At 40.7% G+C, this 25,668-nt stretch overlaps 1 protein-coding gene across 1 annotated transcript; it reads right to left on the bottom strand.

The window, feature by feature from the left end:
• Positions 1 to 1,515: 1,515 nt before the first annotated feature.
• ERGIC2 (ERGIC and golgi 2) lies at positions 1,516 to 24,383 on the bottom strand. Its single transcript, XM_069883222.1, has 14 exons — positions 24,292 to 24,383; positions 21,834 to 21,979; positions 18,893 to 19,001; positions 16,882 to 16,928; positions 15,780 to 15,850; positions 14,114 to 14,154; positions 13,304 to 13,405; positions 11,773 to 11,868; positions 9,273 to 9,328; positions 8,213 to 8,311; positions 6,916 to 7,013; positions 5,715 to 5,877; positions 4,790 to 4,869; positions 1,516 to 3,598 (listed from the first exon to the last, which is right to left on the bottom strand). The coding sequence occupies exons 2-14, from the start codon at positions 21,937 to 21,939 to the stop codon at positions 3,533 to 3,535; spliced, it is 1,134 nt and encodes a 377-aa protein (XP_069739323.1). The 5' UTR covers positions 21,940 to 21,979; positions 24,292 to 24,383; the 3' UTR covers positions 1,516 to 3,532.
• Between the last annotated feature and the right edge of the window lie 1,285 nt (positions 24,384 to 25,668).

Below are 25,668 nucleotides of genomic sequence, written 5' to 3'. Positions count from 1 at the left end.
CATTTGCTGGAAAAATCAAGAAGGAAGAATAAAAAGCCCAAATTAGGGAGATTTCCATTCATAAACCCACTTCACTCTCTTCTATCCTGCAACAGGCACTCATACACTCACCAGAGAAGGGGGTGAGGAAGATGGATTACAGGTGGCACGAGGACATTAGCCCTGCCATGCCGTACGATCTGTCACAGCCTGACTTGCAGGGCCTCCCCCATCAAGCCACTCACCTACGGTGCCACCACACATTTCACACGACTCAAAGACCCAGCACAGCACTTAGCTATGAGACAGCATTACGACACATTACATGAATTTACTCCTTATGTGAAGCGATCAATTTCCCTTCTCCAAGAATTCTCTCACAGCTCTGGGTTTTGATCACATACTCAGTTTTCACTCTGCTCTTATTTTTTGCTGCCTCCTTCACAGAAGAGGCTGCTGCCCTGCACGGCCTCCCCTGCACACTGCAACATCCCGTCCCACCTTCTGCTGTACCGCAAAGCAGCCGAATGCCCTTATTGATCTCCTGCAGGTGCCGGGGCTGGCTAAACCTTCACTGTTTCCTCTCTACATAGAAATACTTTGTAAAATACATCCAGAGCGCCATAGTGAAGTGCATCACCTTAACTCAGAGTTTTCACACTGACTTCTTGTCAACACTGGGAGATTTTGGCTTGCAGGCAGCAGGGCCGAAGGGACTCTGTCTGGTTAAAAAATTCAGGTAGGCCCTAGAAACAGAGTAACTTGAGAAATATCCGCTTCCATCCCCTCCCCACCTCCTGGGGCCAGGAATGGATTTCTGTGGCACGGTAGTAGAGTCCAAGGGCGAGCCACCCCTCGCACAGCACGCTGTGTCTCCGAGGCAGTGAAGGCGCGAGCACTCCTGCTAACACAGCCTACGCCCTGTGAGAGCACAGCAGCAGCAGCACAACATCCAAACCACGCCAGCTGGAAGTGGGGAAGGCTTCTTGCCCAGAAAGATCGCTGAGGGAAACAGGGGAGCCAGAGTAGTCTGCACATGGCACACTATGAACACACCTCGCAAAGGTTAAAAATTTCTATATTCTCCCCAACACCATGTAGGAGTCAAAGACAAAAATACATCATTTTGACCATGTTTCCTGATGCAGAAAATATTTTTCATCTACTGTCCTCCTTTCAAGGTTTCTAATTCCCCTGGGGCACCCATTCCTTTAATTTTTTCATATTATACTTGTGTTTTGTCCATAACATAAACAAACATGACCAAAAAAAGTCACTGCAATAAAGGACTATTTTCTCTGCAACACCCTTTCACATGCTAGTTAAGCTAATGATGAGTAGTGGTGGTACAAGCTGTAAAACCCAAACCCTCTGTGGAAAGGAAACAGCACAGCAACACAGATTCAGCTGATCCCAGATGGCCCCACAATGCAGCATCTCACATCTGGAAGTCGATACCAAATTATCTTCCATTAGCAACCAGCCACCACACAAGTTTTGCTCTAGATCAAACACCACAACCACGCCACACAAGGATTTAAGACATACCAAGCTGCTTGGCTCTTTTATGTGAGAATAGAAAATAACATTTAAGTTCTGGTACAGAAAGTCAACCAGGATCAGCATCTCCCACCAGCACAATTCATTCCAGGCAGGTAAGAAGACAAGTTTTAGGACAAAATCCAAAGCAGAACCAGTCCAAGCAAAGAAGAAACCTCAGAGGGAAATGCCAAAGAGAAATGGGAACCAAAAATTTACAGCTTTTAATTTTCTTGCCCTTTGAGGACAAGAAAATTTACAGCTTTTAATTTTCTTGCCCTTTGAGGACAAGAGTCTCTCCAGTTGCTGCAGTTTTAATCAGTGTTAAAAAAAAAAACATAAAAGAAACCCCCAAACCTGGCTGCCAACCCCATGGACGAGGCTTCCTTGAACTCCTGTCCTTCTCAACTGTTGAGCTGAACAAAGGCCTTTCCTCATTTCTCTATTTTCTATTTGCTATTTCATATAATATCTCAGTTCAGGAAGTCTTCACTTTGCGTAGCGCATCAGCTGCATTATTTGCACTGTGCTCATCACTGAAATCCACATGTCCTGGTGAGTACATTAACAGAGGTCAGCAAAATCTGACAACGCCACAGAGATTTTTATTTTTCCATAATTAGCCCTCTTGATTAGACTATTCATTCCACGGTGAGTAAGGCCAGGGTCAGCATCATCTCCTAATATGTTATTAAATCATGTTTTTTACCCTGGTGGAGTAACTTTCCAACCACAGGTGTACACCAGTGGTTCAGCAGTAAGAGGATGTTTAATTTCTCAAAGCACCATCTGCATTAATAACATTCATTCTCAGTAGCATATTTACAATATAAAAACCAATATTGCTCTCCATTTATTTTACAAAAACCTTCATGAACAATAAGGATTAATTCTGCAGATCCTTTCTCATCATGTGTCTGCAGCAAAATGATTCAGGTTCCCTGAAGTCACCTACTACCAACTCCACCATTCCCTGCCTGGGCCAGCAGACCTCCCAACTGCTCTAAATGCCACATTTCCACAGTATTTAGCTGAACCAAACCAAGGCAGATTTTTGCTCTTTCCCCTCCCCATCTCCAGGATTTACATATGATGGCTTATGTACTAGCAGCAGGGGTACAACAGAGGTTCCACCAAAGATATTTCTTTACCAAGAAAGCAGCATACAAAGAATATGTCCTCATATTCTGCTAGGGAGCCTTGCCTTTTATCAGAACTATAGTCAAATGCCTTATTTAAAAGACTTCTTATTCCAAGTAAAAAAAACCACATGCACACTGGAGCTCATTCTGAGAGTCCTTGGACACTACCACATCAACACCAGAAGTGATTCTCACTGTTGGCAAAGCAGCCATGAGGAAACAGAGGAATTCACCTGCTCTCTACTACATTTCTTCCACTAAGAAATGGTGGGATTACAGAAAGGCAGCAGCTATGAGCTTGGGCTCTACCTTACTCCCTCTCTAATCTCCCTCTTCAGGGTTTTCTAGGATTGCTCCCCACCTGCAAGAACAGCATCATAGCCCCCAGCCCCACCATTACAGAAGGACAAGAAAACCCGAACCCCAGTTAGTGCACCTACGAGAAACCCCAGTGCCAGAACCACCCCCTTTGCCTGCTGCCCGGCGCTTCCACACATCCCACTGGTACTCCTTTCTCCTTGCAGTCTGCCAGCTTTCCCAGGCACAGAACCAAGATCACTAAGATGCTTCAGCAGTCAACGGCAGTCATCACAAAGACGTTCAGCTCAACCATGAATACTGTACTTGCAGCAACGTTCCTTTAATCTCCAGAAGACAGTCCAACTCGCTGGTCTCACAACCTGCTATGATTCCATGTGCACTTAGAAAGACAAAAAATTACACCAATTGCTCTGTAGGTTTGTTGGGTTTTTTTTGTAAAGGCTTCATTTTTTTGCTGCCCATCAGCACTGTCTCAGCATACTGCACAATGTTTTCTTTATTATAAAAAATGTCTTCTGTATCAGGCAGGAAAGAAGAAAGTTCTCAGGAAGCTAATGCGTACTGTTGTCTGTAATTAGAGGTAAGTGGTTGCTTGTGTGGTCATCAGGAAGTGGGACCTAGTCAAATAAAACCAAACTGATATAAATGGCTTGTCCAGAAACAGAATCTCCCCTTCCTCCCCCAAAACACACACCTCTAAATTTCTTGTGTGCCTTTTGCCTGGTCTCCCAAACAAAAACTATGCAAATATGCTTGCCTTTCCTCCTCTCCCCCTGCTCACATAACCTTGCCAGGTAGCAAACTTCAAATTTGAGAGAAAGGCAGAAGCCTTAAAGGGTTCCTACAGGCTTAAATGGGAAAAAGAAGAGTAAAATAAAATCCAATAGTTGCTACAGGAGCAGTCCTACTGATGTCCAGTGAAGGGAAAGGCAAAGACTGCTCAGCTCTCTCACAGGGCTAATCAGTAGCAACACCAAACCCGTGCAGCACACAGTGCCTCTTCTTTGGTCACAGGCCAAGCAGAAGAATACGTGAGTGAGACTGACAAGGCCTGGGAAAACACGTAATTTTTTCTAGCAATATGAAAATAAAAAGAATACAGTAAAGGTGACAGAGGTAATGTAGCAGAGAAATCTCTTTAAGAGACTCTGTTTCATTAATTCAGCTACTGGGAAAACACCTGGATTCCTTAGGTGTTAGGTTTTCCAACTATTCTTAAAAGTTGCTGTCCAGAGGAGGACCACAAAGTTGGTGAAGGGCTTAGATAAGAAGTCGTATGAGGAACAGTTAAAGTCACTTGCTCTGTTCAGCCTAGAGGAGACTCAAGGGGGACCTCATTGCAGTTTACTGCTTCCTCACAAGGGAAGGAGGAGCAGGCGCTGATCTCTTCTCTCTGGTCACCAATGACAGGACCCATGGGAATGGCAGGAAGATGTGCCAGGGGAGGTTTAGGTTGGATATTAGGAAAAGGTTCTTCACCCAGAATGTGGTGGAGCACTGGAACAGGCTCCTCAGGGAAGCAGTCACAGTGCCAAGCCTAACAGTATTTAAGAAGCATTTGAACAATGCCCTCAGACACATGGTGTGAATGACGGGGTTGTCCTGTGCAGGGACAGGAGTTGGACTCTATTATCCTTGTGGATCCCTTTCAACTCAGGTCATTCTATGATTCTATGATTCTATGATCTCTGCTCATATGCGTGTCATGGGGAGAGTTTCTTGCAAGCATCTCAAATTCTGCTGTCCTTATCACCCATTCTCAGGTAGCTGTACCACATATTTAATACTTAAGAGAAAATTCTTCTTACCGATGTGGATTTGTTAGAGCCCCGTCTGAAACGGCAAAAAATAATTTCTGCTACAAATCTTCCAAGCCCATGTAAAATTCCTGCAATGTCAAACAAGATTTAAATTGTCACAAGGAGTTAAACTGTAGTATATACAAAAGTATTAGAACAAAACCCTACACGATGCTTCAACAGGTACGTAAAGCACTCTAGAAATAAACACAAAGAAGGAAACATCAAGGCCAAGAGGAATTCTAACACTCTGAAATGCATCAATAAAAGCAAAATCAAAGCTATCCAAGCAAATATAATTCCCTCTGCCTAGCTTTCATGGTGAAAATACATTCTGTGGGACAGAAACATCTACAGGTATCTCTCAAATATCTGAAAGAGAGCTCTTAGTTCAAGGTCTCTTTACTATGCTCTCTTTAAGTGAAAGCCAAGAAAATAAATACCTTGTAATCAAGATACGCTATCATGTCTTAAGTAATAAATTAATTTTGTCTTTTTAATTCAGTTTATTTCTCTGAAGGAGCAAATCGTGTAGTACCCTGACAACATACACAAGGAAAATCCTGCCAATTACTTCACATTAAATTCTATCCCAACTTTTGGCACTCATTTAGCACTGAACCCCAACTACAGGAAATACACAGGATATCAGAAGTCTCTGTGTGTGTATCTCTAGCTCTCTCTGTTGTTGCCCTTTCCCAGGTAAATAAACCATGCCATTGTTATCAAAAAGGAAACAAAGGGTCCTCAGAACAGCAAAAACCGCATACGGGGACACCAAAAATTAGTAGCTGTCATTACAGAACTCAATACACACAAATTTGTGTTATAATCCTGCTAGAAGGCCAGGACTACCCGTAATTTATCCATAACAATCACCATGACAAAAAAAAAAATTCTGGTAGAACTTAAGAGGGAAAGCACTGAGAGTTACCTGTAGTTGAAAAAATTCCCCCAATAATGCCACAGAGCCTCACTAAGAACTGCCAAAACGGCATGTGTTCTTCTGTCACCGTCACCATAAGTGAACTGATATCATATTTCATGAATATTCCTGATACCCCATGACTGCCAGCTGCATGGTTAATTACTCTTTCCTGAAAGAACAGAGAGAAACACAAGTTAGTCACTTCTTACTAGTCATGAGGAAAACAATCTTATTAAGATTGTGATGACATAGAGCCACATAATCTGAGTCAGCAATCAACAGAAGGCCAGGGAACATCAAGATTACTTTGGTCAGTACTTTCTAAATGTCAAACACCATTAAATAACAATTTACTGTCCTGGTAACTTTGCTGCATATCAATGTCCAGAATCAGGCTCTGATACTATCCTCTTAAGATTTGCCTCTCACCTTATCTGTCATTTTTTATTAAACTTTTCACAAAACATTTTCTTCTTTGGCTTTTGAATAAAAGATCAAAACAGAGTTCAGGGTCTGGAAATGAGACACGGAACTGGTATGCATAAGGCCTTTTTCTTATTTACAGCAGTCTAAAATTAGCACCTTATGATCTGCCCATGTACTATGCTGCAATAACTACTTTCTTTATAGATTTAGAACCTCTCTAGTCTGGAGAATAATTAAAGTTGGTAGTTCAACAAAGGCTAAACAAGACAGCTGAGAGACAGAGATGCTTTCTGTGTGATTAATTTTTCATGCAAAGCATCTTTGTTTCCATTTCTAACACTCCACAATCAAGTTCAGAACATTCAAGCGAGCTGCATTTTTTGGTTTGCTTCCCACACAGAATAAAAAGCAAAAGGTGCATTAAATATTTGTAAAGCTACACACAAGATTACAGACCTAAAATTTCACCACAACTACCATCAGCATCCAGTGAAATGGAAATTACTAAACAGCTATCATTAATTCTAATATCAAACTCCAGATCTACAGATGCAAAACACTAACGCAAGACGTTAGCATGTGTCACCAAGACCATAACCATCAGTTTTACCTTATATACAGATAAATCTAGTGCACCAGAATATTCTACGAAGACTCTCTTTACACTAGAGGAGTTTTCAAAACCACAGCACAACTAAGTCTCCATTTTCACATTTGAGCTTTTGTTAAGAACAATCACTGTTAAGATATTTCTCTGCATGGTTCTCGTGCTTCTACTTACCCTTTCTGTCACTGAAAATTGATGAGTTTCTGCTGAAATTTTATACGTATGGAGTTTGGTTGGCACAACTGTGATAAAATATTGGAACATCTGGTTGTCTAGAAGAAAACAAATCTCATCGTTGAATTAAGTACAGAGTCAAAGACCATCTGAGACATTCACAAATAAATCAAACAAATATTATTTGAAATTGTGAATCAGCTAAGCCATTTACACTAGGAATATTCTTCAAGGAGTCCCAGCACTGCCAAGACTACTGCAGCACCATCTGCATGAACAAAGTTACTCCCCATGGGCAAGGCTTATGCCACATGTGTACTCAACACAAATACACATTTTATCCATGCTATGAAGAGATTCATTAAGGTCAGGCCACTACAAACTTAAAACAAAATGAAAGTCACAGATAGTGTTTTCCAGGGCACTAGAACTGAACAAATTTCACACAGACACACATATAAAAATATATTTAATAAAATTATATTAAATATATTTTTAGCCACTGAATTGTCCACACAATGCTGGAAGCCCTTCTAAACTGGTTATCTTTTTTCTCTTGATTAGACAGATTTCTAGAGAATTCTTCTAAAGCAAGGGGCACGCTTATGCATTTATGATTGCTCTGTCTTCGTGCAATTCACTAAATAAACACTGATAGACAGAGACAATTTATTTCAACCACTCTAAGTCATTCTGGCTGAGACTGCCAAAAGACAGACTGACTTTGAGAAAACTGCAGCTTCAGAAGGTTCTGGGGATTGATCTCATGGGGAATGCAAGTCAGAGGATTTGTCCTCGGTAGCTCTGTCAAGTAGGTTACTATACTCCTTTATTTATCTGTGAGGAAACAAAGCAATACGCAAACTGTTCCTCTAAAAGCCTCACAAAATATCCCATTGCAGTGACAAACAGGAACAGAATCCAAGACTCTCAGTGCTAGTTTATTTAAACCAAACCCGACTTCTTTTTCCCCTGTTATATCAACATTCAGATCTATGAGTCTCCACTGTAGCACATACTGCTGCAGAACTCTATGCAATTTGTTCAGACATATGTGTAGACACAACATAAATGTGGAAGAAACTGCAAATCAACTTCTACAAAGCAGAAAAGAACAGCAATTCTGATATTAAAAAGAAACTGCCCATTTAAGATGCCATGTATTATAGATAACTCACCAATGCATTGCTCACTACCAAATTCAGCAGGACATGCTATTTGTAAATCACAACATTCAAACATGATAACATTAGAAATCTAATTATTGGAAAAATATAGAAAACAACACAACACTTACGATCTGATGCTATTTTTTCCGTTCCATCCAAAGGATTAATAATTCCTGGAATAAGCTCTCCAAATGACAAATGATCTATTCTATGAGAGAAGTTATACGCTGAAAGACAATACAGAGGAATGAAAAACATTTTTAAACTATGAGATTCTGTACTCTTCTCAGAGGAAGAGATGTAGCCATTTCTCACATTAGAAAACACAGTAATTAGAATATTTCAGACACTGGTGTGCATTTCATTGGATTTGTGCCTGCAACTGTATCAATACATCTATGTACACGTTTCAAACAAAACTCAGATTCAAAATATTTAACAAAAAATTCAACTTCTCTAGAGAAGAACTTCTAGACCAAATTATAACTCCATGTGAATCAACCCTGGAACTGAAGAGAACTGAAATTTCGTGACAGGCAATTTCTAACTGGCCAAACACTGAAGTTATTCTACAGCTCAGGTTCTTGTACACAATGGTATTAAAAAGAATAAAACATCATAAATGAAATGTACAGAAGAAGCATAAGGCTACAGCATTGCCTGATATTGCAAAGGTATTTAAGCTCTGTTATATTATACACTTCTGTTGATGTGAATCCATGGGAGGACAATCGGAGGTTTAACCAACACCAATTTCATTCTTAACAGTAAGTCACCCTTGCCTCACGTTAAGCGTGACAGCAAAACATATTTATTATCCAGACTCATAACCTAAAAATGTATTTTCTAAGGACAAAGCTCAGAAATTTTTAACCCTATAAAAAACAGACTGCAGGAAACAAGCAGTTTGGACAGAAATTTCATATGGTATCTGAACTGTAACAAAGTACATCCGAGACTGCTTATTATCAATACTGTACAAGCAACCTAAAGATAATACTAATAGCATTAAACATATAAGTAAGCCACAACTGAGTTGCAACACTGCAAAGAATATTCTTTACTTTCTTCTCTAATGCAGTTGCCCAGCTAAGACATCTTTACAACAGCAACCTATGTTAACACGTGAATACAGAGACAGCAGCATGAATGAAATTCAATCGTATGGAGATGATACAAAGAACTTACACTCATGGCTTACAAGGGCTGCCAAGTGTGCATGGCCTCGAGGATGTGGTATTGCCCTAAAGAAAGCAAGATGTGTGTTATGAAAAACTTGTTTAATGAATTCACACAAAATACACTTTTCCTAAAAAGGACTACGTAGAAAAATTACCTCTCCCCCTCTATTTCAATAACTACTTCACATATATATATATAAAAAATGTGCATAAATATGTTTAATTATATAATATACATATGTTTAAATAGATACGTTTTAAAAGAGACATGTTTAAATATGTAAATAATATATAAGCATTTTACAAACTTACAAACATATAAAGATTGTTGGTATCTACAGACAGCCTGAATGACAAGGTACAGGAACACCAGACTCATGAAAACCCTCTTACACAAAATTAATGTCTTGCCTTTTGAGAAATGGCAAACCAAGTCACTAGGCTACCAGAAAAGCCCTATCACACAAAAAGGTGCAGAACTGCTTAAGTGATTAATGAAAACATTAGCTTACTTGTTCTATGACTAAGCAAGTTAACTATGCTCTGTATTTGCTGCCTGACTAAGCAAGTTAACTTCAGGCCTGGACACTTGTTTGTAGACCTGCAAAGAAAGTACAATGCAGAAGCTGGTAACAGTGCAAAAAGCGGAGAGAAAAGTACAACTCTGCCTAGAAAGTAAAACAGCCTCTCAGCCACACTTCATCCCTGCCTGTCCAGCCAATAACACAGGAAGCTTTCCCTATTTATCTCAAGTCAAAATATTACCCAATGCACGTAAGTTTTGGACAAAAAGAAGGTGGAGAAAGACAACGAAATTAGTCAAGATAGGACTACAACAAATAACCAGACAAGAAGGTACAAAGCCATAAAACCAAACCCTACAAGGATAGAAGGAGCAACTTAGCAGAAGTTCAAATCTAATGATGAGCAAAAGGACACAAAGGGAAGCAAAAGGTCATTCAGGGTTGCAGAATTTAGAGATGGGAAGAGAGAAGTGATGGCAGTACAGACGAAAGGCTGAAATGATCCCAGAAAAGGGCTTAAGAAGTTGGACATCCAGAAGCAAATCAGAGAACTGGCACAAGATCAGAACGCAGTGACATTTGGAGAATACCCACACAAACAGCAACTGGAATCACATGTGGATAAATTAGAGAGTACAGACTGCACACTATGATCTCTGGTGACAGGGGTGGCAGGAAGACAAGTGAGGACAGCAGAGCTGGAGAGCACAGAGAAAAGTGAAGACAAGCTTGTACACAGTCTATATAAGCTAATACCATTGCCAAAGCATATCAGAAAGCCTCACCTCAAATCAAGATGAACTGGCATTTAGCTGCCTAACTATGGTTCTATAACTGCATTATTTCAGCACTGAGAATGGCACACACCTACAGTCCATCTATGTTACTGAACTGTTGTTAAAGAAAATAAAGATATATAATGAATATAACGATGTAAAACTTGGATATTATTGTTAGTGGATTGTGATAAATACAGTATTGTGTTAAGAGTATAATCAGAACCAGTGTTGGGAAAGTAATCCCTAATGCAGTTATAAAAATACTGCTCAAGTTATGCATAGCCTTGAATACTCTTAAATTATGCACAGCCTATTCTATGGCTGTTTTAAAGCCCCGTACAGCTAAATCAACAGGTTGCACAAGAAATGTCACACCTAGAACAGGTATTGGATTGATAATGATAACTAATAATTAAAAGCCTAAATTACTTTGATGACAGGTATAGATTAAATACAGGTATGGTTTAGTTGAACTGCTTGAGGTTTTCTTTAAAGTTTTAATGAATAAATAGAAGTGTCTCAAGAAAGAAGATAAGTGATTTTTATGATCGGTGGAGAAACATGAAGCATCATTTCTGAGGGAGAACCAAAATGAGATAGCAGAGATGAATTACCAGGGTGGACTTTAAAGAAGAATAATGAAAAACAGAGAACTGAGAGCCCATGGCAAAACACCAAGAACTTTTCAAAGAAGGAATACCTATTGTCTAATGTATGTAAGTATCTGATGATTTTGTGTGGGCCTTTGCCACTCACTGAGGTGATGGCCCAACTCTGAGTTGTTAATAAAGCAAGCCTAGAGTCACCTATAGTCTAGTGAAAATCCTCTAGCAACTGTGTACTAACAGAAAATGAGAAGTTTGGAAAGGCCCAAAGAATAGAAGCAAGCACAAGCAGTTCACTCACACTTAAGAGAGGGCCTATTTCCCAGAGATTTCATTCTAAGACATGGAATTCATAATCACTACACTGCATGCAGCACTGTACTGCATTGCTTTAGTAACTTCCAAAGAATTCTTTCTTTCAACTATGCAAGAAAAGATACCACATGGAAAATAACACCACATCAGTGTATGGAAAGGTTAATAAAAAAACAGTCATTAACTCAAAAATGTAAAAGCATATACATACACATGCATGCACTACATATAATGTAGAAGTTCATTCTTTTTTTTTTTATTTTCAGGAATCGAACAGAACATACTTGCCCACAGTTATGTGAAAGTTCCCTGCCACTTTATTGACATAGAGATGACCATGAATTCTGCATGCATCTGGAGACTTTAATGAATTATCTTCCCTGTTTAAACAACAACATTAAGAGTACTTGAGAATATTCACTAAAAGAAATAATAGCAGTACAGTTAGATTTCTTTTCCCAACCACAAAGATATGGCATTATTGTGTACAGCTCCTCATCATATTCTTATGGAATTATAGCAGAAATAGTGGAAGGGAAGAAACCTAATAAAGGTCAATCTGATGAAACCAATAAGCTTTTGTTTGTACTTGCATTCAAAGATCTGGCCTATAAAGCTAACATGATATCTGAGTATGTGAAGAGAAAACTTAAGAACGTAAGTATCTTGTTGCCCTGGAGTGTTCTTTTTCTCAGTTACTTCTAGCTAAATGGTTTGTTGTAGCATTGGAACCTTCCCAACAATCAGAACAAAATACCTTAGTCACATTAACAACAATGTAGCAAGAACATCTTGCAACATTTTTTTTATGAAACCTTCCTCTTCCCACACTTGTTGGGAAGTCCAAAATTCAGAACATATAAACACATCTCAAGCATAAATACCATCTCAAATACTGCACTTGCAAGCGTCACAGGGGCACAGAAGGGCTTAATGAATCTGAGAACATCAACTAAGAGTTTGAGCCCTCTTCAGCCTTGCCTTAGGAAGAAAGGATGTATGTGCTCCTCAAACGTGGAGATTATACAGCATTTTGGTGTTTGTTTTGTTTATATTAAGGTTTTGCTTATGTATTGCTTGGGGTGGAGGGTGTTGGTTTGGGGTTTTTTTTAATTTGTTTTTAAGAGAAAAGGAATTACAGCTTCCATGTAGAAAGCATTTCCCCCTGGGTGTGCGAGGAGGAAATCACATAGCATCTAGATTCAAGCAGATGCAGCCTTCTATGCATTAGCCTCTCAGCACTTTTTTTCAGTAGTTAGAATAAAGTGTAAACAGCAAGGTTTCTCCACATCATTTTAACAGTGCTGTCTTAGACCAGGGCATTTACTAACAAGACACATTTTTATTTAAAGGTTGATTCTTTTACAACCATGACTTATTAAGCACAGCTAATAGCAAAACTTTTTTAAAAGTTGCTGGACAGAACAAGAATTTCATTTTAAAAATGGCTCTTGTTTAGTATTGTTTTGGCGTTACTAATTCATATTAAGGAGAAAGCATCAGATAAAATGGACTACAAAAAGGTCTGTGTAGATTTATGTATGTGTTCGTAGTATGCATACGTATATACCTATAAACACACACACAAACCTGGGAACCTTCTCCAGGTTGAAAACCCCAAAGGTTTTCATAAAACAACAGTTGTCCAAAGGAAGTATTGAGTATACTATTTTACAATGCAATAAAAAGCACTAAGGCTTTATTTTCTTACAACCCAATCTTCTGTGGGGAAAAGAAACCCAAACCTCAATAAATGTGAAGTCTAATTAAATGGGGGCTGGGGGAACGACTGCACAAAATCTCATTTTTTCTTACCGTGGCGGCTGTGCTGTTGAACCACTTTTAAAAGCACTTTTGAATATCACGTCTTGAAGAGAGTGTTCTTCCTGCAGCCTACTCTGAATTACCTGCAGCATCCTAAAGATTACACAGATAAGTGTGAAATCATGCAACTGTAAACCAAAAAATTACTTCACAATTAATTATCAGCTTCACTTGCAGGTTATCAATTGAATAGTTAACAAGGTTCACATCAGTATTAAAGTAAAACTTTGAGAACGGTATTTTATACAGAGCTTAAAGCTCTGGTGTTCACAGCAGTGTGCTACCAAAATACCAGAACTGGCAAGACTCCCAAACAAGCTTCATGTTCTATTACAAGACTATCTGTAAAGTGACCACAAACATAACAAAGCTACTCCAGTTTAAATTATAAACAGCATGTCAGTTCAGTTATATGAATGACTAAAACTCATTTGCTTTCACAAGACTGTGCCAAGTTGTTACTACAGTTTTCAGCTTTGGCATTTAGATATCAAGCTCTCTGTGTTATGCACCTGAACATCTAATTAAGACTTGTGCTACCGAGCACTCATTTGGAAATGTAAACTGAGTGAGTCCATACATGTCAGTTTGCAACTCCATTACCCAATTTCACAAATAAGTCCAAAGCCATTTTTTTTCCATAACAGAGATCTCAAGTCACGAGAAAAGCGAAGTAAATTAATATCTTTTCACAGGTTTGCACTCTAGATCCCAGACATAGTTCTGTTACGTGACTGCTGTTCCTCTAAGTCACTTGCAGTACAAATAATACAAACCACAGGCATGCATCTCGGTGTTTACCTTTGCCATTCTTTTTGTTGTGGGCTGAGATCGAATACTACCTGAAATAAAAACAACACATCTAACAAAACATGCAGGAAGCATTGAAGTCCCATCCATGAAATCCAGAAGAGAACTGGGGTGTGGGAGGGAGTGAGGAGTTATAATCAACTTCACACATGCTGGAGTTTATGAAAGGAGTTTGCACTTTAAATAATACAATGTTCAAGTATGACAATTCTCTCCCTTCCTCCCAGAATTACTCCATTGTTTGCATTTATAGCTTTCATATCTTTTCCTAAAGCTCACCTAAGTGGAGTCAGCAGTCTCTGCCCTTCCAGCCTTGACTAATGTGGACTAGAAGCAGTGAGTGGCAATCTGATTTTAAGTGATATAACTGACATGCACGGTTTTAATGCAAGCAGCAATGAAACAAGCAGATGAGCAACCTTTGAAAGGCAAGGGTCCAGGTGTAGATTGTTTTTCTCTAAGGTAATCCCACATTGAGTGCTTCTTTAAAACAAGCTACCAGACCTGCTATACTTCAATCAGCACAAGAAAATCACCAGTAACATCCAAATTCAAACCTATATATTGTTAACACTGAGGTACTCAAGACAGTAAATTCGACAGCAATCAATGCCAGCCTCCAGTCAAGTGGAACTTCCCCACTCAGCCAGGACTACTGGAAGATGATAGAAAAGGGCACGTCTGCCAACTCCCTCAATACCCTCACATAGATCCCATCTGGCTCCATAGACTTGTTGAGTGTCTAATTGGCCAAGTAAGTCTCTAACAACCTCCTCCTGGATCAAGGGAGATTTGTTGTGCTCCACTGGCTCATGGGGATGTACACACAGGGAACAACTTTCCTTACTATTAAAGACTGAGAGAGGAAATGCTCCAAGCAGAATAAACAAAAATAAGCTCCTTCCCAAGAACATCCTTTCATTCAGCCGTATCCTCCTGCTCACACATGAGTAGGAAAAAATTGTTATAATTTGGAATATGGTTCAGTTTTCAGATAATGTAACAATTACAGAAGTTACATTCTCTACTGGGCTTTCAGTAAGTGATAAATTACATCCATACAGCATAATTACTTCAAAATTCATTGTATTATGCAAGCAAAACCACTTTAAGAGCACAGGCTTAGGCAGTTCAAGAGCCTTCAATTCATAACACAGAAATTAAAGGAATAATAACCAAATTTATGATTTTCGATGCCACTCCAGATTAAAAGACTATCATGGTGACTCCCTTTTAGAATCATACTATGCTTCCAATTAAAAAGCATTTACATCAATTCTCTTTTCATAAGAGCTCTGATAGTTTTCCATCAAATACTGCTTGTATTTATGTCTAGAATTTGCACGTGGAAAAATAACTAATTGCAGAAATCACTAGCTTGTTAAGAAGCACCGCTGTGGAAGATTGCTGTATTCAAATCTACATTTATTTGCAGAGAGTGGACGTGCAGAAATCCCAGTGCTGGCCTTTTTCCCTAGCAGATTCCTGGGGCAGACGCTGCAGACCTCACTCAAGGATCAGTCAATACTTGGGGAGGTTCCATGTAGCCCCGGCTGTGGAAAATAAAAACACACAAGCAAGCAAACCAGCCCCAGCAGTGCTTTGCACCAAGTAAAGAGCACTTCTCTCTTAAATAAAAAGGTAAGAATCAACTTACTGGTTCATATATCAGCCCATCTGCAGAGGCGACCATTGTTTCTGCTAAATCCAGAACATCAGCCCCCACATCTATTTGAAACAGGGATGAAAATATTAAGCCATGCAGATGATCATAAACAGACAGAGAAAAAGTTCAAGTTGAAATGAAGTTTCACAGCTCAGTGGTAAACTTTTAGTACAAATTACTGTTCCTTCAGTCTATCCAACCTTCAACAGGAACTGATGCACAGTGACCAGAAACAAACTCTTCAGATCACTGAGAAAATGTTGCAGATCTAACACCTACAGACATGTTGTATGAACCACATACACAAGCTTTCTCATATCTGTTATGCAAAAGAACTTCTTCCTGTTTCATAAGCACTGAATCCGAACCAAGACCAGGCAAATCGGAGGATAAAGTTTTGTTTAGTTCTCAAATAAAAAAAAAATGATCAGAATTTTCAAATATTTTTATGCTAATTGGAAAACATTCAAAAAATATTAAAATAAATTTTTAGAGTAAGAATGGAAGACTCGCGTTTGTCTCACAAGTATTAGTTCACAAACTGGACAGTACTGATGGATCCAATTAATGCAAGGTTTAACCTAGCCACAAAAGTGAGTCTTGAAGACTTGCTTGCATTCCTGGTAGAAGTAATATTGCCCCTCCTCAGTCCAGGACAACCAAAACCACATCCAGGTATTCATCAGGAAGATGAAATTACCTGATGGGTCCAGGATTGTTAAACAGGAGACCAGGTTAACTAAGTTCATAAACAAACAAAAGTTGTGATGAATTCCTGCTGCTGAGTTGTGTCTCACACTGAGCTTTTTTAATATTCCAGCTAAAGAGAGACTGGAACAACAGATCCTTTTCTTAGCTGAGAGACAAACCAAAGTTCTACAAGATGTGAATGAGATGGCATAAATACTTTTCTTTGCATCTCCTACAGATTTTTTCAGTGAGTCATATGCCATCAAGATTACTCCATACCACTAAGATCAGAAGAAATATCACTGTTAGAGTACTTTGAACAATATGCAACTATATTGCAAGCAAATGCATACTCTGAAGAGCTCTTAAAGTGTTTCCAAACTTTCAATAATAGAATACTTACATTGACACCTCATGGCAACTGTAATATCAATATTGATTCTTAATTTACTGGAAAGAAAAAAAAAAAGGCAAAAAGCTAATAAGCAACATTGAGTACAAGTATCAAAAGATATATTACTAGATTCTCAGATTACCTGCAGGAACACAAATAACAAAATTTACACCAGTAAAGATAAACTTAAGCTGTTTAAAATTCAGATAAATAAAACCAGACTTTTAGTTATTAAAGCACTGATGACCACTCATACCTTAAGAGAGAAATGCATCAGATCTCCCTGTTGTATTTTACTATGGAATTCCTAACAGATTTTTTTTTAAATATTACTGGCCCAAGAATTTGTCAGACTCATGAAGAATATATAGTTCTCAACACTGCACGTTTCTTTTTTCCACACAAGTACAACAGTGCAACAAATTTCACAGAATGCAGTGCATAAGGACAATGTAGGAGTTACAAATCTAAAACCGAGTACTGTATTTGAGCACCTTCCTCTTGTTTTGTCCTTAAGACAGTCCATTCTATTTCCAATCCTAATCAGAATTTCTCAGGACAGTGATATCAGGATCAGGCTGAGAAGCTGCTAAAACCAGTTCCCAGAAAATGCTACCATGTCATAAAGACCATTGGTTTAGCTAGCACTGCTTCTGAAAAAAACCCCTTTGTCAAAAACATTCCTATATTATAATAGCAAAATGTCTTGTATGTTAAGATCCTTATCCTGAATGTTTATGTAATGAGGGGTGGTAAAACACATCTCCTCATCAGGGGGGAAAAAAACCAAAACAACACCCAAAAAAACTCCATCACACCAGAAGTCTCATTATGTGGCATTCCCAGATATTCTGGGCATCTCCTATTATTTTTCATGCTAGTTTCACAAAAGTCATTTAAACTATAATGAACAAATTCCTTCACTATTGCCATATGGTCCTACCACCTCCAGGGAATTCTTTCTGAGAACTTGGCTGACCACAAACAGATCACAGAAACAAGGGATTCAACGTTGGCTCAGCTGGGGATAAGACAGGATCAGAAGAAAAGCAGTTAAAGTGATAACCAATCACACACTGAGCGACCAGCCCAAAACCAAATTGGAAAATCTGCGGCAGGACGTCTCCACAGGCCCATAATACTCTCTTAAACAGCAGATTACTCCTCCCATGCGATAGCTTTACTGAGGAAATAACGTACTTCAGCAAAGACCTAAATGTGAAAATCCCATATGCCTGAACGGATTTATTCTAAATTCACTTTTCAATTAATCTCCCTTAAGTTTCTCATATTTTTTATTTTTTCATTACAGAAACCTTTGGTATTTCTGATGTACAAGACATCCAATTAATTGATGTAATTTTAGCTTGTTACCACAGCAACTAGTCAAACAGCTTTTAAAGTTATTCCAGTTTCAGACGCCTGTTATTTAGAGGTGTTCGGTGCACAAAATCTCCATTAGCTTCACATGGACTCATGGGTGCCTGACTACCTAAGGAAGTAAGGTGAGCATAGTCCAGACAAGCACATGAAGCCAATATCTTCAGCCATAACCAGAGACAATATCAGCAGCAATCTCTAGATAACAGAAAGTTCTGAGTGCTTAACACTCACCTCCAGCAGCACAAAACAATCATAAAATGGCATGAGTTGGAAGTGACCTTAAAGACCATCCAGTTCCAACCCCTCCGGCCACAGACAGGAACCCTTTCCACTAGAATAAGTATCTGCAAATCTGGCAGTTTACATAGCTGATGTGGAGTTACACATTACAACATCCTCCAAATTGTTAGTAAATAATTCCTCCAGGATTCCATCAACAAACCTACACCTGTTGACTGCTTCATTATAGAAATTTCAACTTCTCTTCTTCACAGATTCCAGAAAAGAAAAAAAACAAGTCAACCAACAGAATAAAATCAAGCCCTTTCAGTATTTCATATTTAATTTCAATCACACAAACATTTTAAATCTGCAGACAACTTAAATTTTAAAACAAGTTATAATGAATAAAAATTACCTAGTAAAATCCTTGTCTACTTCATATTCATATTTCATCCATGTGTCCTGATACACCGTGAACTCCATTATAGTAAGGAAAGCTATCGTTGTAAATGCTATCAGAGAAACTGAGTGGTCAAAAGGAAAAAAAAAAATTAGATTGTGAGAAATATTATTCAGAAATATAAGCAGAACAAAATTCTAACATTATAGAACCTGAGCATTACAGTACAACACTGGCATCTTTGATTTCTAAATCCATAAGCTGCTCTTAGAAATGTTTTCATATCTGTAGTATTTGCCTTTATATAGGAGAAGATAAGAACAAGTCTTGCCTTTACATCAAGAAGGAACTTTTCACATTATGTACAGTCAAATACTAGAATGATAGAGAAGCTGTGAAATCCCTATATAGAAGACTTAAAAACAGGTTAGAACCTCCTCCGCATATAAAACAAAAAGCCCACAAATCACTGTCAGGGACAGTCTAGGCAAACTCAAACCTAAACTCAAGCATGAAAGGAGAAGGCGTACCTTGAAATCCCTTCAAACTTCCAGTTGTCTACAACCTGAATTTTTATAACAAGTGTTTTTGTATCTAGTTTTAGAGATAAGAAGCTAGTAGACAAGAGAAATAATACCCATAACATGCACTGTCCAGTTAGGAAAAGGTGCCCTGAATATATTACTTGTGTACAGATGTACAGTCAGGACTCCTACCCACAATATTTCAAACAACATTCCCTCTGGTGATAAGAAACACGTGGTTATCCATTCTACCAGCAGCAAAGTAGGCAAAGAACTGATCTGAAATTATTTTTAGGAAGAAAACTAATTGGTGCATTCAAATGGCATATGTGCCCCCAAAGCAGCCTATTCATCACACTTGCAAAGTTGCACAATAAAAGAAAAAACATCCTGCTGCACACAGTCAGAAACAGTAACAGAGGCACCTGCTGTGCCCCTTTCATTAAATCGGGGCTTTCCTTAAGTTGAAAAAACCCTTTGGTTAGGGATCACATGAATGATTTGTGCAGCTTATTGACAGTATATGTTTTCCATCTGCACTCTGTAGAGCACTTCCAAGGAGTGTGTGAAGGGCATCTTGAGCAAAACCAGCCCATAGTTGGCAGTATTCAATTCACTACGCAGCGGTCCACAGCCCCAGAGGCGGCAGTAGGGACATACAGGCATTGTCCTACAGGATCTGAAGAGAAACCAATGGCTACAGCATTGACTGTTGCATTATCAACAAGTTTTCAAGTTCTAGCTTTCAGATGAAACTACATAACAAACATATACACGAAAACCTTCACCTCAATGCATACTGTGAAGGCAAATGCACTCATCAGTTAACTATTTTCTGCCTATCAATCTCCTTTTGGAGCCTAGTAGGCCAGAGTCAGCCCAGCTACGCAACAGCAAAGCTGTAGCCATACAGTCTCCCCAGACACTAGGAAACAATCAGAGCCACAGCTGCTTTCTGGGTAATTCTGAGCAAAGGTATTTGTGGGTCTGAACACAAATTTAGTCTTGTAGAACCTTCAAAGAGAGATCCTCTTTTCTGAAGGCTCTCCCAGCCCCAGAGCTGAGCCTCAGTCCATTTGAGAGACTGGTACTTCTTTTGCAATGGGTTTTAAGGCACTGGAAGTCTGAGAACGGTATCTCCTTGGTATGTTTTGCATCCTTATGACACCAGAAAGTAAGTTTGGAACCTTAATTCTGAATAAAACTGGAATACTACATTAAAATTTCATAATAGCATATAATGAGATAATCCTGTATTGTCATTTATAAGGTTACTGGGATAAACCACAGAATGCTAAAGCAACTTCTGGTGTTGAGAAATTCTTAAGGCATCCTTCACCAAAGTGAAGTTCTCATGACAGATGGTGCTATACTACAAAAAAGGAATTTTTAAGCATTTATTGTCTTTCTAAGAATTACAACATAAAAATAACTCACTTGCTTTCTCAGGAACTGGGACTAACACTAACAAAGAGTTATTTAATCAGCTCTCTTTATATGCAATAATCCTTTAATAATTAACATGACCATTCAGGAAACTTAGCAACAGATCCTTGTGATACTTACCTCTACACAAGTGGTGTAATGACTTCAAAGGCTTATCTGCAGATTGCCAATGCTTCTTGTACATTTTATTCAACTGACCTTCAGACAACCACACACGAGAGAGATTTTTCTCTTCCATTTCAAACTAACTGCTAGCAGTTTCCTATACAAGTGCAAACTATTCCAATAGTCCCATAGACAAAGTCACCATTTCCAGACCAGGCTATCTGTAACCCAACTTACAGGCAGCATTTTCTGTTCAGATACATATAGAAAGGTCCTTCTTACAGCTACAGCTTTTTGAGAGACGCTGAAGTGATTAATAAGGACAGTTCAAGCACGTGCCCTGGAGTAGCATGTTTAGTTCTTCAAAGGGCTTTCCTTAAACTTAAAATCAGCTACACCTTCAAGCCAAAAAGGTTTAGAAAGCTGCTCTTCATCCTAATGCTTAACTTAGCCAGCTCTTACACAACTCTGGAAAATGTTTTTCCTCTTTCATGAAAGCACAGCATACAATCTGCATTTCAGCTAATGCTGACACAGTCTCACCCAGAAACCTGACAAAGAGGGCAAGGTTTAGTGAGACAACAAATGACAGAGTTTTACTAGCAGCACACTTCCAGTTTTAATTGGTTAGAAGGTTTTACAGTGAAAGTTTGAGTCTTACCAGCTTCACACAAAAGTCTCCCCTGAAATAACCAATAAATGCATCTATTCAGATGAGATACTATGTCTTTACCTGAAGGAGATGTGCTCTGTCAGTCCACAAAAGAAATCACTTTTGGTAAGTTTCAAATTAACACAGATGCTCGTTTTCCTCCTACTGAAGTTTCTATTCCCAGAGCACGCTAGACTGAGCTAACAGCCAGCACCTCAATAAAGCCTACCTGTGCCTCCACTCGCTGTAGTCTCCACATAGCTTTCAGGAACCTTTGGAAAGGCATCCAATTCTTTCATCAAATTCAAGGTCTTCTTCCGATTCAGTCGCCTCATCTTCAGCGCACTCCTCCACTTCCTCCTTCATATATTCCCTCTAATTTGAGAATAAATTGTTGTGATTAGAAGGCATAAGCCACGCTGCTCAAACCGACTGGCTATAATTACAATGCAATAATTAGGCAATCAAAATCTAAGAAATACCTCTTCAAGAATCACACGCTAGACAAATGGATGTTCACTATTCCTGCAAGAAAACTGTTAAAATTGGCCTGGATGCTGCTGCTTACGTTCCAGCTACACCCAGCACTTTCACTATTTAATTACTATGATTAATTTCTTTCTCAATTAAATTCTTGTTGGCATTGGACATATTGATTTTTAAATTAAAAAAACAAATCCATTCCTGAAGCAAGCTTGCTAAACAGACCTGACAAAGCATGGAAGTCACTGGCTTAGCACAGAATGTCTAATAGCTTGCATAAACTCAGGAAGATGTCAAACTGCTCTGAGGTCCTATATTCAGCCAATACAGGCACATACTATATGCTAGAGGGAAAAAAGTGCATTTCACATTTTTACAGCTGTAGAATTTTACAGTCATAATAAAATCAGTGTTTTTTTCCTCTATGAAAATGCTCCCTGAGGCATATTAAGTACAAAATCATAGCTCCATCCAGCAGAATCCTTTTTACCTATGCCACAATCTCTGTTCCACTTGGAGCTGTTGATAGTTAAGCAGCAGAACGCTGAGAGAAGCGGCCTGCCCAGGAGATACTGTCTCAAACTGTTTCCAACTCACGCAGATACGCTCACAACCCAGCCCACCAACGCGTGTTTTTTAACAAGCTGGCACTGCTGCTTCCTTCCGACGAAATGCTGCACTTTGCCCAGAATTTCTGAAGCTATGAAAATCATCGTGCACGTACTATATCCCAAGTACACATCATATTATCACCCCCTAATTAAAGACACTAAGGCAGGCAAGCTAACCTACACTGCCATAACTTTCTATAAAAATCTGTTAATTCATCTCCCCTGTTTCAAGAGCACATAAAGACTCCAGCATGTACTACTGAAATTACTCAAGAGCTGTTCCCTGCTCTGCCCCTCCCTGGTGCTGGGCAGGCTTCTTACTGTGCAATAACGAAGGAATAAGCTTTACTGGAAATGGAAGTTCACAGATGAAGAATCATGATCTATGCCTGCAATTTCCACACACAAATTCGCTTCAGGCCTCAGCGAGGAGATACAGGCCCTGTGCTCGGTGGGAGCATCGGTCAGGTCAGCCTGCAGAGACCAACAAAATGATACTCTATGTGCTGCAGAGGAGTCAAAGAAACCACAGGCAAAGTGGGCAGAACAGAATTTCACTTATACAGTATCAAAAAAAAAAAAAAAAAAGAAGAAGAATCAGAGAAGCAAGGTCCTGTCCTTACTACACCACCTGAATGGGTTTTAAAAAATTATCTCAACTACATTCAGAGGTGCACAAGGAAAGTTTGGAGATAGATAAGGCGAAGCAGCTGCTCGGGAACAACGACCCAGAGCGATAACATTCACCAGCACAGAGGAAAAACTGAAGTCAGCTTAGCACGTTTTGTCTTCCCTGCTGTCACACGCATAGGAGCAGACCCTGAAGAGCTGCGGGACAAACCTAGAGAACGTGAGAGCACTTTACCATGAAACTTTCTCAATCGCCCTGCAGCAGCGAGCATGCGGGTGTCTGTGATCTAGCCAGGAGCCGCCAATTTGCGCCTTTAATCCCGCACGAACAGACTCACTTTCCGACACAAACGGAGCCAGAAGCGGCCCCTGTCCCCGCCCGCCCCTCAGCCGCTCCAAGCGGGGTTCGGAATCCCCCGCTGCCAAACCGGCACGTTACCAACGTGCCCACGGCTGAACGAGGCGCCGCCAGCTCCACAGAACCACCAAGTTGGAAAAGACTCACCGGATCATCGAGTCCAACCATTCCTATCAACAACTAAACCACGTCCCTCAGCACCTTGTCTACCTGTCTTTTAAAAACCTCCAGGGAAGGTGACTCAACCACCTCCCTGGGCAGCCTGTTCCAGTGCCCAATGACCCCTTCCGGGAAAAATTTTTTCCTAATGTCCAGCCTGAACCTCCCCTGGCGGAGCTTGAGGCCATTCCCTCTTGTCCTGTCCCCTGTCACCTGGGAGAAGAGGCCAGCACCCTCCTCTCTACAACCTCCTTTCAGGCTGCTGTAAAGAGCAATAAGGTCTCCCCTCAGCCTCCCCTTCTACAGGCTACAAGGGGGAGGAGCGGAGACGCGGCGCCCGCTGCCAGAGCCCGGGGACCTGCGGCGTCCCCTCCGCCGGGGGAGGCCCGGGAGGCGCCGCCCCAGCCCCGGGCGGTCCCAGGCCCCCGCCCCCCGTCCCGCCGTACCTCCTCTGGCCGTCGCGCAGCGGCTCGGGGCGCGGAGCCGCGATGCCCAGCCGGGCGCCCGCCGCGCCGAGCATGGCCCCTCCCGCCCCGCAGACCCCGCGGCCGCCGCCGCCCGCGCGCATGCGCCGAACCCCCCGGGCATGCGCCGACATATACACAGCCCGGGCATGCGCGGGCCCTGAGCGCCTCTGCGGGGGTAGGCCCGGGGCAGCGCCTCACCGCGAGGTATTTCCTACTTGTGAGAAACACTTATTCACTGGTAAAGTATGGAAAAGGACAAAGTCTTCGAAGCAAAGGCAGCGATGTTTCCATTTTACAATTCAGCTCTGAATTGGATGCCCTTCTGAAAAAGGCACACCTGTTCTGGGTGGGAAACTGGTTGGACGTCTGGGCCCAAAGAATTCTAGTAAATGGAGTTAATTCCAGCTGGAGGCCAGTGACAAGTGGGGTTCCCCAGGGCTCAGTGCTGGGTCCAGCCCTGTTCAATGTCTTTATCAATGACATGGATGAAGGCATCGAGTGCACCCTTAGCAAGTTTGCGGACGACACTAAGCTGGGTGGACGTGTTGATCTGCTGGAGGGCAGGGAGGCTCTGCAAAGGGATCTGAACAGGCTGGACCGCTGGGCTGAGACCAACAGCATGAGGTTTAACAAGGCCAAATGCCGGGTCCTGCACTTGGGGCACAACAACCCTGTGCAGTGCTACAGACTAGGAGAAGTCTGTCTAGAAAGCTGCCTGGAGGAGAGGGACCTGGGGGTGTTGGTTGACAGCGACTGAACATGAGCCAGCAGTGTGCCCAGGTGGCCAAGGAGGCCAATGGCATCTTGGCTTGTATCAGAAATGGCGTGACCAGCAGGTCCAGGGAGGTTATTCTCCCTCTGTACTCGGCACTGGTGAGACCGCTCCTCGAATCCTGTGTTCAGTTCTGGGCCCCTCACCACAAGAAGGATGTTGAGGCTCTGGAGCGAGTCTAGAGAAGAGCAACAAAGCTGGTGAAGGGGCTGGAGAACAAGTCTTACGAGGAACGGCTGAGAGAGCTGGGGTTGTTTAGCCTGGAGAAGAGGAGGCTGAGAGGAGACCTCATTGCTCTCTACCACTACCTGAAAGGAGGTTGTGGAGAGGAGGGAGCAGGCCTCTTCTCCCAAGTGACAGGGGACAGGACAAGAGGGAATGGCCTCAAGCTCCACCAGGTTCAGACTGGACATCAGAAAAAAATTTTTCACAGAAAGGGTCATTGGGCACTGGAACAGGCTGCCCAGAGAGGTGGTTGATTCACCTTCCCTGGAGGTGTTTAAGGCACGGGTGGATGAGGTGCTGAGGGGCATGGTTTAGTGATTGATAGGAATGGTTGGACTTGATGATTCAGTGGGTCCTTT

This window comes from Phaenicophaeus curvirostris, chromosome 1, assembly GCF_032191515.1.
Source record: "Phaenicophaeus curvirostris isolate KB17595 chromosome 1, BPBGC_Pcur_1.0, whole genome shotgun sequence".
In the NCBI taxonomy this organism is placed as follows: Eukaryota; Metazoa; Chordata; class Aves; order Cuculiformes; family Cuculidae; genus Phaenicophaeus; species Phaenicophaeus curvirostris.
The sequence above is the reverse complement of the archived record's forward strand: the minus strand, read 5'-3'. Positions and strand labels throughout refer to the sequence as shown.

What these genes read in the sequence shown, in the direction of transcription:
- ERGIC2 (XM_069883222.1), bottom strand. Translation starts at nt 21,939, where the DNA reads ATGAGGCGACTGAATCGGAAGAAGACCTTGAATTTGATGAAAGAATTG. An exon ending in TACAGCGAGTGGAGGCACAG is followed by an intron (nt 19,002 to 21,833) that starts GTAGGCTTTATT and finishes TTGACCACTCAG; the next exon opens with TTTCTCTGATAGCATTTACA. An exon ending in GGAAAAAATAGCATCAGATC is followed by an intron (nt 7,014 to 8,212) that starts GTAAGTGTTGTG and finishes GTTTTCTTCTAG; the next exon opens with ACAACCAGATGTTCCAATAT.